The sequence below is a fragment of the Papaver somniferum genome, chromosome 7, assembly GCF_003573695.1.
Source record: "Papaver somniferum cultivar HN1 chromosome 7, ASM357369v1, whole genome shotgun sequence".
NCBI lineage: Eukaryota > Viridiplantae > Streptophyta > Magnoliopsida > Ranunculales > Papaveraceae > Papaver > Papaver somniferum.
In genome coordinates this window covers 242590626-242602048 of record NC_039364.1, presented here as the reverse complement: position 1 = coordinate 242602048, position 11423 = coordinate 242590626, and the positions used below count along the sequence as shown (strand labels likewise).

Genomic DNA, 11423 nt, shown 5'->3' with positions numbered 1-11423 from the left:
AATAATCTGACTCAAATAGCTGGTTCTAAACTTTTACAAATATTTCAGACTTTTACTGATGATAAATCTGATCAAGCCTTAAACCTTATGGTTACTTATCTAGAGCTGCTAAAAAGATTAAATTAACTGGAAACGAAAAAAGTAGTAGTATAAGTAAAAACAAGACCATGGTAGACATTATAATATTGTGACAGTAAACTAAAAATAAAGCAACAATACTTACTCCAGTGATGACACCTATAATTATCCAAGCTTTCTTTGATATCTTTGGCCATCTGAATTTTCCAATCACTTTTACAACTCGACTCCATAAATTTCCATCACCATAGATTTCACTTTCACTTCCAGGTTATTAATCTCCGCTTCTTCCTCTTTCTGATCATAATTTGTTTTAGAATCTTCATCTTCAATTGCTGCTGCTTTGGGATTTATTCTCCTTTTGTTGTTGATTATATTATTAAGGGATTAGTAAAATAGAATTTATTTGCTATGCCTCTGCATGCCAACTGTAGGTTTACGTGATCTTGGTATTAGTTATGAAACGTGAAAAACGAAGAGAAGAAGAAGAAGGTGAAAACAAGGAACTTTGGTGAAATTTGTAGCGGTGATAGGTGAAAAACGACGAGATGAGGAAAGGGAAAAAGAAGATTTTACTGCAGGTACCCTAAGAACTGACATTATTCTGTTCATGATAGATCGATCTCTGGAATCCTCGTCGGATATTTTAGGGTTTTTAATTGACAAAAAAGAGGCTAAAAATTGTGCCGCGTACGTGCCAATGTAACGGTATATATGTATATAAATAGCTTCTTTCTCTTTTTCCAGATAAAAAACGTTTTATTCCAAAACGTTATTGGAATAAATCAAACTCAGCCTTAAAAACTCTCGAATACAAACACAAGTCTTCCTTAAATTGTTTCAGCCGGAGCTGGAGCAAGATCCGGTGCCGGTGCCATACTCTTCTCCACCCTGTCTCTCTAACTCCAACACCATTTCTACACTTACTATTTGCATTTTTTACAATAGTTGATTGAAAAGAAAAGTGAAGTTTCACCGTAGGTTCAAAACTGCAAATCAAAGAGAAGAAGTGACCGGAGCTCAACTTCAGGTTAGTTTTACTTCCAACTACCTATGCAGTCCAGATTTCTTTATTTTTTCTGAATTATATAGGTATTTATTCCATCTTTCGAATTCTTCTTCATCGACTTTCATCTTTATGCATGCTAACTGTTTGATGAAATGTGTAATTCATCTTTATGCATGCTGACTGTTTGATGAAATGTTTTACATAGTTTCTTCTCTTTTATATACTAACTCCCATTTTTATTACTTTGTCAAATAAGTTCATTCTGGAATCATGGTGTTGAAAAACAAAAAGAAACATAAAAGTTTGCAAAACAGCAATGTGGGTGTTGGAGAGGATAAGATAAGTAATTTACCTGATGCACTAATTCATCACATTCTTTCTTTCCTTCCAACCAAATGTGGTATGTCTACCTGCGTTTTATCCAAAAGATGGAAACATGTAGTCTATTCTATCGCTATTCTTGATTTTTTAACTGGCGAACTCTAGAGGATACTAGAAGAGAAAGAAGGCTGGAAACCAAATGGTTTTGAAATCGACAGCTTTCCATCATTAGTTGAGGCAGATATATACATGCAGTATGTGCCGAATTCCCAATCAAGCTTTTTCAAAAGCTTTCTAATGTTAAGCTTCTTAAATTGTCAGTTTCCTGCTTTCCGGTATGTGTAGCTAATACTTCAAATGTTCTTGATGATTTTGTTGTTGTAAACTTAATTTATACGGCAGTAATGAAGTATCATGTTCTGCCTATGGTTTTACCAACTCTTATGCACTGGTACACTTTGTTTTTTCTTAATGATCAGGTTCAAAGTGAGACGGATATCCTCTTAAGCGATTTTTCTGCATTTAACAATTTGATCCATCTAGAAGTTAGCCCAGGTTATAATTGCACGAGATTTGCTTCAGATTTTGGTTCGATTATGAGAAGAATTTTTAGGTTTCTCCAGCTCTCGCCTAATCTAGAATCGATTGTCTTTGCTGAGGTAACACTCACCTCGTATAGTTAAAAGGCTTTCTTTTTTGTTAGCCCAATGGTATTCACTTCTCTCATTGAAAACTGGGGTTACCATATTTAGCGAAACAGTTGATTTGGATTGTAATGCGTTAGTTTCCTAAACTAGGATCACTCCTCTTCTCCTTCGAAAATCAATAAACTTTCATTATTTACTTTTCCATAACTCCATTTGGGCAATCTTTATAAAAATAAGTAGTATATGTTTGTGTTAGCATCACTGCTTAGATCTTTTGTGGTGTTGTATTTTGCTGAACTTTTGCTTTAATTGTTGTAGAGCATTCGCATCCCTGAAAAAAAGGATGATGGTTGTTGGTCACTTGATCCTAAATATTCGTTACCAAACCTGAAGTCGATCAAAGTCGAGTATTTTAATGGATATTGGATGGAGCTAAATGCGATTAAACTCTTTCTGAAGTGTCTTAGTTTTCTTGAGACTGTAACCATTGTAGCTTCTTCAAGGCTTTCCAAAAACCATAAGGAACAAATAAATGCGATGAAGTTGTTACTAATGTTTCCAAAACCCGCCAAATGTGTGGTTAAGTTCTTGACGAGCTCTGAAAAAGCTTAACAATACTTTCTGTATGTCAGTGTTGTTATTTTAGTCTTTGTGAGGATCACTCTAGAAGTAGTCCCCTTGTGAGTGTTTACAAGTACTGTTAGTTTGTTTTTTTCTGGAATATGTTGGAGATTGGTGTAATTCCCTGAACCATCAAGGATAGGGTACTAAAATGTTTTGATTATGCCTCATTTCTGTTTAAAGCATATATTTGCTTCAGTTTCTAGTCTGCTTCGGATATTTTGCAGGGCTGTAACCTATATGAATTTTATCTTCATCTAAGCTCCGCTCTGGTACTCTATTAAATGAAATTAGAATGATGGTGTATGCAACAATATACGGTTTCTTAATCTCTGTTGTACCAGCTCCCTAGCCTATGATGGTTATTACGGCGGTTGTGTAGTATTACTGTTCTGTTTCTAATTTATCTAGCTAATCAACACACAGACTTCTTATCTTTCGTTTTCATATCAAAACAACACCAGAAAGGAGGAGAATTTGTCATGTGCTCCTAGAAAATGAAATACACAAGGCAAAGGCTCATGTACCAAAGCCCATTCCCAACATTTGAGGAGTGAGGACATATCCCACTGGGCACTGGAGAATCCATGATTTTTCACTTTCTGTAAATTTAGCATTCGGATCGGTGAAGACCTTGTTAAATTAGTTTGTGTATATGTTAGATTCTCTGCAGAAGTTCTTCAAGCTCAATCTCGGTCATCGATATTTCTTTCGATACTCTTATCATCAGCGAATAGGCCTATGTAGCAATGTAATCACTGTGTTTGTTTGGGAACATTGCTTTCTGTGAATAACGTGCGTACAATATCGACTGGAGGGACGTAGGAAAACATAAAGGTTCCACTAGCTAGGAAGTTGGTTCACATACCTGCTTGATCAAAAGATTGGGAAATCCAATGGGAAAATGTAAGTACTCTCTCATTACATATAGGAGCTATACGCTATACAATATATTCTTGAATAGTTTATAAACACATTTTAATGAATTTCATGATTAATGAAAGCATTTATCAAGATGAGAGGACAACAACTTTACTTAATATCCATAAAACTAGAGAAAACTCAAAGGCAAAGAGTGTGTGAAGCAATCCCCTATCCAGAGCGAACCCATACACGGTGATTCCGCCGTTGTTGTGTTGCAAATATGTCACTGCAAAAATTTACACGAACACAAAAACAAATTAGAGTTAAACCCATATAGGAGACATGCAACGGAGGTCCGTTTTGATGGTTTAAGAGAGAACAGAATTTCTGAATGCACAATACTCACCCAAAGATTGTCTAGTCTGGAAAGATGATGAATCCTGTGACGGCATCGCAAGCAAAGTGTCATTTGTTGAGTTACTATTAATTGTGCGGTTAGACTCTTCGACAACCCCAGCATTGGCCGCTGAAATTCTATCCATCTTTTCCAACGTGCAGCAGTTACTCTTCGAGACCCCATTGCTGAATGTAGTTGCATGAAGCATGTGCCACCTTGTAGCAATGGATACAATTCCTTGGGCTCTATGAGTAATTCTTGCTGCTCCCAAAAGTGACAGTAAGAAACCACTTAACTGAACTGCGGAACAAACCACAAGATCGCCTGAATTGAAGAAGTTCTTCTCAGCTTTTGAACCCAAAACTAACATGAGAACTCCAAACTGACAAATAGTAATCATAAACAAAGAAGCCACAATGAAAAGCCGGTACCGATGACTTGTTTCCGATAATTGCTTTTTTATCCTCATATGTTCTTCAAAAATGGTAGCAGGGTCTGACCCATAACCTTCTAACATCTTTTGAAATCCTTCAAACCGTAATATTTGCAACTCACATGTTAATCTAAACAACGCACAAACTAACAAAAACACACCAGTTCTATACACCCATGAAACTAAACCTGCTAGAAACATAATCGAATTGTACGGTAGACGGTTTTCTGCGTACGGTACGGGGATTGATACTATGACTGTTGAGAAGAATAGTATCTTATGTGCAAATTCAACAAGAAAAGAAGGTAAAAGAATGTAAGCAAGGTGTCTAAAGGATTTATCAAGTTCTCGTGCATACCCACGTCGAACGTACGTTGAATCATCTTGAAGTTCATCGAGATATAGAAGCCGTCGCAGACCGTACTTTTTAAAGAACCGGGATATTGTGAAGAAACCAATGATGGCTAAACCCGACTCTGGCAACTGAATCAACTTGTTGAATGAAATTGGATCCACAATAGTTGAAGTCTTAGGTACATGAACAAAAACTGAACTAAAAATGGGAACAACTATGGTAAGGAAAATAAAAACCAAGTAAGAAACAGTTTTGTTTACATATGTTGAATGATCAAGTGCACACCACTTGAGACTCACACGGAAACTTCGTAGCTCGTCGTATATGTTCGACTTTGAACGATGATAAGACGGATTCGTCAGCAGTAACGGGACGATCATTGCATTTACTTCATCGGAGATATTGACATTGATGGTGGTACTGCCAAGAGAATTGGTTGATGAATTCATGGGTTCCATGATAAGAGAGAAAAAAAGGGTCAAATGATAGCTTGTTCTTGAGGTTTTAATACTAAGCCATAAAATATGATATAGAAGAGATTGCTTGAGAAGAAGATGAAAAGAAACTCAGTTTAAGGCGCTGCATAGAGGTGTGGAAAGCACTTTACGAAAGTATTTTGTGAACCCAGGACTAATAAAAAAGAGGACGAAGATAGGTATATGCTCTTAAAAGGAGGCAGTCTTTCGAAGACTTGTACCGAAAGCACCAGCAAGAATACAAAACAAGGCAAGGAAAGCCCAAGTCTTGCTTTTTCCCCGTGAGCTTTCAAAAAGAAGTATCAATGAAGAGAATAATAAAGTTGAGGTGCTGGTGGTGGTGGTGGCTGGGAACGAGAGACCGTAAAAATACCTACTCAACAATACACGTACACCGTGTTTGAATACAACTTAAAAATGAGTCATCACGCTCATTGACTATGTTTGGGCACCGTGGCACAAGATTTGTGGGCAACTAAAAGGTCGGGCAAGCGAATTCATGTGATGATAAATTGTGGTTCTGAACTAGAACAGATTGCAACTGAGAATTAGCTGGCAATCAATGAGTGATGTTGTTTGTTAGGTCAGGAGTTAACCCTGGATCATGGGAGAAGTGTAAAGTCGCCCCGTACAGTGTCACACTGTCCACAATACTCAAAAGTCAGAAAGGTTCAAACCTGCAATTGACATCAGCTGCACAAAAGGTAAAATATGATCATATGGGCTGGACTCTGCAACAGAATTTAGGCTTCATTTGGTCATGGGATGAATATCTCATATCCCATAAATGAACCCAATTTGACAGACCTGCAAATGAAGTTCTTGAAAATTTTATACATTCCAAATACAGTTCTTGAATCAATTTTTGTAAATCAATGGAATCTAAACCTATTACTGTAAGTTTATTGATTTTTGTTAACAAACAAGGATGGGTATATCTACTCTTTTTCCGTCTTTACTTCTCTTTTCTTCAGATTTGCTTTGAAAGAAATTCACTTAAACTTTTATATCTCAACAGTGGTGGTAGAGAAAAGTTGGCATAAGTTGGTCGAACCCCAGCTAAACACCTGCCAACTAATGCTAATGTCCTTCATCCATAGGATCATTTTGCGCTTGAGATGTCGAGTCCTTGTTATCATCTTGCCTTGAACCAGTTTCCCCAGAATCTGAAACTTTTGCAACAGAGTCGTCCAAAGCTTCGAGGAAAGATTGAACACTAAAGTTGTCTGCAAATTCATAACAAATAACAACATAGATTTTCAAGAGTTGGTGTTAGAAATCATTCTAATATTATACAAAACAACAGATAAAAATCCATCTCACATGTACTAATGGTCCAGGAAAAAATTTCGGAGTGTTCATTACTTACATTTAGCTGGGTCGATACCAAACTGAGTCAAATCAATCTGTCCTGTGCGAAGCACCTAAAACAAACACATAGAAGAAGTGTCAGTCCTGAGTGGACTTCCTTTGAGACTAGAACCTAAATCAATAAAATATTAAGATAGCATCCTCACGTATGTAAATGATTCTACTTGTTGACGGAATTGTGGGCACTGTAGTAACTCGATTAGATCGGAAGGACTCAGTTTACCCTGAAACATTGCATCGATATAAATGTGGTAAGAGTAGTAATACTTTACATTGAAATGTAAGAGCTTATAGAATCGAATACTTCCTACCTCAGGCAAATGTGCCGCCAATCGCTGTTCCAAAGGCAGTGATTCAATCAATGGCAGTATCAGCTCAGGAGTCAGAATGTCCTCCAATCCCAGACCTTAAAAATAAAATCTTTCAGAAGCATTACCAAAAAAAAAGGAGAGAGCATTGAGGAGATTAGAACAGGTCATGGTCCAACAATTGCACTGTGGCAGACTTGGACACAAACCAGGGGCTAAAATTACAACTGAGTATATTATGAGTCCTGTAGGTTACAACTGAGTATATTATGAGTCCTGGAGACGATGAGATCGACTTTCACATTCACCAAGAGACAAGAGTTCCACAACATACGGGCTCTTAGATGGTCAGCAGAATAATGTTTTGAGGCCATTAATGGAATTCTCCAGGCAAAGATGTAACTGAGTGATCACAACCGAAGACCGAAGACAGCATAAAAGGTGTGATTGGTATGGGATAGCAAGTCAGCTAGACTATGGGTCTAGTGGTCTAGAAGGAACGGCCTTTTAAATACATGCCGAGTACAACACCCCTATATTAAGCATAACAAAGTTTACTAAGCCCTATATTTAAGTAGAAAATCACCTCCATCAGGATCCAAAGCAGCATCTGCAACGCCAAACACAGAGTATAATATGTCAGAAAGTATATAGCATACAAATGAGGCCTTAAAATACGAAAAGACAACCATATATAATACCTCCTGCTCCAAAACTACTTAATATTCTCTGCAGATCTGCCATTTTTACTGGTCCAGCTGAAGAGCTAACATCACTAGTTGCTGTCGTACCGAAGTTAGGCATAACCAAGTTTGCCCTGTAAGAGAGAATATAAATATCATGTATAATAGTTCTTCCTTCTGAATATAAACCGTTACACAAAATTTAAGACGCTAGAAAGTTGTGGTTTGCTTAACAATAGGTCATCTAATATTATTTAACCGTTCAAAAAATATTGATCTTAAAAACAATCCTTTAGAAAAGCAACAAGTTAAAAACTAAGAGTGCAAAGTTTCACAGCAGATGAATATTGTTTGCGAATTTGAGTTTGATACAGCAGGTTTTCTTCTTAGTTCTTAGATGATTTAATACAGCGGAAATACTGATAATCTTTCATGTCCCCGAAAGATAATAAAAAATTTGGCACGCAAAATCATTCTTTACCTCGATGACACCTCATCTTCAGCCATGTCTTCTGATTTATCGGATGCTTCAGACAGTGGGAGAGGAGCTGAAATTTCAGGTTCTTCTCTATCAAATTCTGCCAAGCAATTGGAATAACAACCACTTTTCAGAAAACACAATGTGATCATAGAACTAGTGGAACCAAAACAAAGATGATGAATGTACCAAAAGGGCGATTCATGTGGAAGTTGACTGAGGTGCTAATTCGTGAATCTTCATCAGAATTTGGCTCCTGAACACAAGATGTGATGCCAAACAAAATTAAGAATTTCCAACGAAATAAGAAGTACGACGCCTTGTGGAAGGACAAAATAAAATAAGCAACAGTCAATAAAACCAACCTGCATCCAAAAAAAGAACGTCCTATTGTCGGTGCTGAACTTTAAACGGTATACCCTTTCAGATGGCGGACCGACCTGAACAGGCAACAACAGATTAAAGAAGAAGAACCACAACTTAACTTCAATTAATTACAAATATCCCATGTAACATTGATTGTTAGTGTACCTTCTCGAAAACTGCCTCGTCCGGGAATATTATTTGATCCTGTGATTACTCTGTCAAGGAAAAGTACAGTACTTCCAGCAGAAGAACATCAAACTGAAGCGTTGCAACTTGCAAGCTGAACAACTGTCAACAACTCTATTCCACAAAGCAATAAGTTGAATAAACAATAAATGAGACACCTTATGGAAGAAATTCATCTTTTTCTAATTAGTTATTGATATAGCGACATTTCAACTTTTCTGTTGGTAAATAGAACCTGGAACTACTGGGATACACAAAGTGAACATGACAATTCCCAAAAACAATCATCGCAAGGATCGATATATTCAAACTAGCACTAAAAGCTATGTCCGAAGCCAAAGAATCCCTAAAAAGTAAATTCCCTAAGAAGCAACAAGTTCATTTTATTTGATAGATTTCCAGCTGGGGAAAAGGATACATCTTCGAGCACATTCTGTGTACGATCTAGCCACTGGAAGTGTAACAATCCCTCATCACCCTGTGTATACAGATATTAAGGATAATAAGTTCCTCAAGCATCATACTTGCAATGCACACAAATTCTACAATAAAAGGCTACTGAATGCTACAGAGCAATACCAAATTTAAACACTCACCCTTGCTATTCGAACAAGTCCTTTACGTGAATCAGCAACCAATCGTGTTCCTTCGAGGTTCAACTTGCCCGCACGAAATTCAAGCATAACATCCTACATGTAGTTAAGTGTAAGACTCACTGGACGTATGTACTAACTAAAAGGATCACAGTCAAACTAGAAAGCATTTATATCGCCATTGAAGAACCACAAAGAATATTTCACAATAAAATTATCCAAAATATTACCAAACTGTATAAAGTAATCTGATACTTCATGCGAAATTAAATTTGAATAAGAGAAACTAATCAGTGAACAAGAAAAACATAAATATCAGAATGACAATTAGAAATTTGACAATCGGATATAAACGAGTTCCATGTCATCAAACATTTTTATTTTTTGGTTTCTCGTGTGCTATACTATAAGTAAAAAGCTCTCTTAATCATTTACATAATGGGATATGCCTAACTGCATATCAAATTGTACAAGTGAACCAACATAATTAATACACCAGTTACTTAACCTATTTGTTGGAACTGTTAAGTACTCAATTTGACAGTTCTTCGCTTAAGAATTTCAAGGTACTATTGGAGGAAGGACTCCAAAGCAAAAAAAACGTTCCCTCTTACTGCTTATAGTGGAGCCCTAATCAACACAGGTTTTCTGTCTATATGCATTTCCGTGCAAGTAAGATAAATAGAAAATCACTATTAAATCATCGATAAAAATAAGGTACATATGCTTAACTGGTATGTAAGAGTCAGGTGCATTTGGTGGAATTTGATCCATCGCTGATGAACTCTTTACTTCTCCTCCTCCTAAGCCAAGGTAATTATTCCTCTTCTTCCTATCTGATTTACACAAAAACCATGAAATACACAAAATTAGGCTTCAGAAGAAAAACAAAAATCCTAATCTACACAACACCGAAGTTTACATCATAAAACCCTAATTCTCAAAAAAACTCACAACATAAACCCTAACATTTTTACTGAATAGAGTACTAGTAGTCTCGAAGATACTGAATGAACAGAAATCTAATAAACCCTGGATTGGAATCTCACATACCAGTTTCTGAAGATGATTCCGCGAGAGAAAAAGGATTTGCAAGAAAGAGAGAGAATAGTTTGTATGTAATGAAAAAAAAAAAGGAAAAGTCTCCGAGGGTGTTGTTATTAACGCGTTATGATCCGTCTGGGTCTAAGGTGCTCATGGACGCCCGATGGCCTGTTACGGGCTTGCCCGGCACACCTGATTGCCTATCAGTGGTCGGACGCGGATTTTCACGGAAACTTTTGGTGCCCGGCCCTTTCCGACTGCCTAGTATAGCATGTTGTTAATGTCGGATCTCTCGTATAGTTATCGACTTGGACTAAGCCTGTTTGGATGTCATTTCAGATATCGCTTTTTGACTTATGGGAGTAGAAATATCTTCAGGAAAAGTGATACTTTCACTATGTTTCTGAAAAAAAGTGATACTTTCTCCATGTTTCAATAAAAGTGATACTTTCGTCCCGTTTCAGAAAAAGTGATATTTTCGCATTGTTTCTGAAAAAGTGATACTTTCGTTCTTGTTCAGAAAGAGTGATACTTTCGCCCCGTTTCAGAAAAAGTGATACTTTCGCCCCGTTTCAGAAAAAGTGATACTTTCGCCCCGTTTCAGAAAAAGTGATACTTTAGCCCCGTTTCAGAAAAAGTGATACTTTCTCCCGTTTCAGAAAAAGTGATATTTCCGCCCGTTTCAGAAAAATGATACTTTTGCCCCGTTTCAGAAAAAATGATACTTTCGCTCTGTTTTAGAAAAAGTGATACTTTAGCCCAGTTAGATACTTTAGCTCAGTTTCAGTAGAAGTGATACTTTCGCCCCGTTTCAGAAAAGTGATACTTTCACCTCGTTTCAGAAAAAGAGATACTTTCGCGTTGTTTCAGAAAAAGTGATACTTTAACCGCGGTTCAGAAAAAGTGATACTTTCGCTCTGTTTCAGAAAAAATGATATTTTACCCCCGTTTCAGAAAAAGTGATATTTTCTCCTTATTTCAGTAAAAATGATACTTTCACCCGTTTCAGAAAAAGTGATACTTTTGCCCGTTTCAGAAAAAGTGATACTTTCACTCTGTTTCAGAAAAGGTGATACTTTCTGAAAAGACGAGGGTACTCAAATATACCTCAATCTAAAACTTTTCCACCTATAAGTCATTTCTCCGAAAGTGATTGTTTATAGACTAAGTCGAGACAATACAACTAATCGGTT

General features: G+C 36.8%; 2 protein-coding genes and 1 long non-coding RNA gene across 4 annotated transcripts; 1 reads left to right on the top strand and 2 right to left on the bottom strand.

Moving 5' to 3' along the window:
- The first annotated feature begins 848 nt into the window (after window positions 1-848).
- On the top strand, window positions 849-2874 carry LOC113293578. The gene is made up of 3 exons (XR_003332372.1): window positions 849-1108; window positions 1888-2067; window positions 2374-2874. It is a non-coding gene; the product is annotated as an uncharacterized LOC113293578 (long non-coding RNA).
- Window positions 2875-3088: 214 nt separating this feature from the next.
- LOC113300012 lies at window positions 3089-5502 on the bottom strand. Of its 2 annotated transcripts, XM_026549144.1 has the most exons (3): window positions 3947-5502; window positions 3713-3826; window positions 3089-3544 (listed from the first exon to the last, which is right to left on the bottom strand). In XM_026549144.1, exons 1-3 carry the CDS (start codon window positions 5181-5183, stop codon window positions 3537-3539), a joined length of 1359 nt encoding a protein of 452 aa, XP_026404929.1. In that variant the 5' UTR covers window positions 5184-5502; the 3' UTR covers window positions 3089-3536. The 2 variants fall into 2 exon arrangements, with proteins under 2 accessions (XP_026404929.1, XP_026404928.1); XM_026549143.1 differs by lacking the exon at window positions 3089-3544 and having other exon boundaries at window positions 3567-3826; window positions 3947-5501.
- A 431-nt stretch (window positions 5503-5933) lies between these two features.
- On the bottom strand, window positions 5934-10355 carry LOC113300011 (26S proteasome regulatory subunit RPN13-like). Its single transcript, XM_026549142.1, has 14 exons — window positions 10240-10355; window positions 9919-10022; window positions 9190-9282; window positions 9012-9071; window positions 8573-8611; window positions 8407-8481; window positions 8231-8297; window positions 8045-8141; window positions 7582-7697; window positions 7467-7490; window positions 6884-6978; window positions 6719-6796; window positions 6571-6625; window positions 5934-6427 (listed from the first exon to the last, which is right to left on the bottom strand). Exons 2-14 carry the CDS (start codon window positions 9958-9960, stop codon window positions 6282-6284), a joined length of 987 nt encoding a protein of 328 aa, XP_026404927.1. The 5' UTR covers window positions 9961-10022; window positions 10240-10355; the 3' UTR covers window positions 5934-6281.
- Between the last annotated feature and the right edge of the window lie 1068 nt (window positions 10356-11423).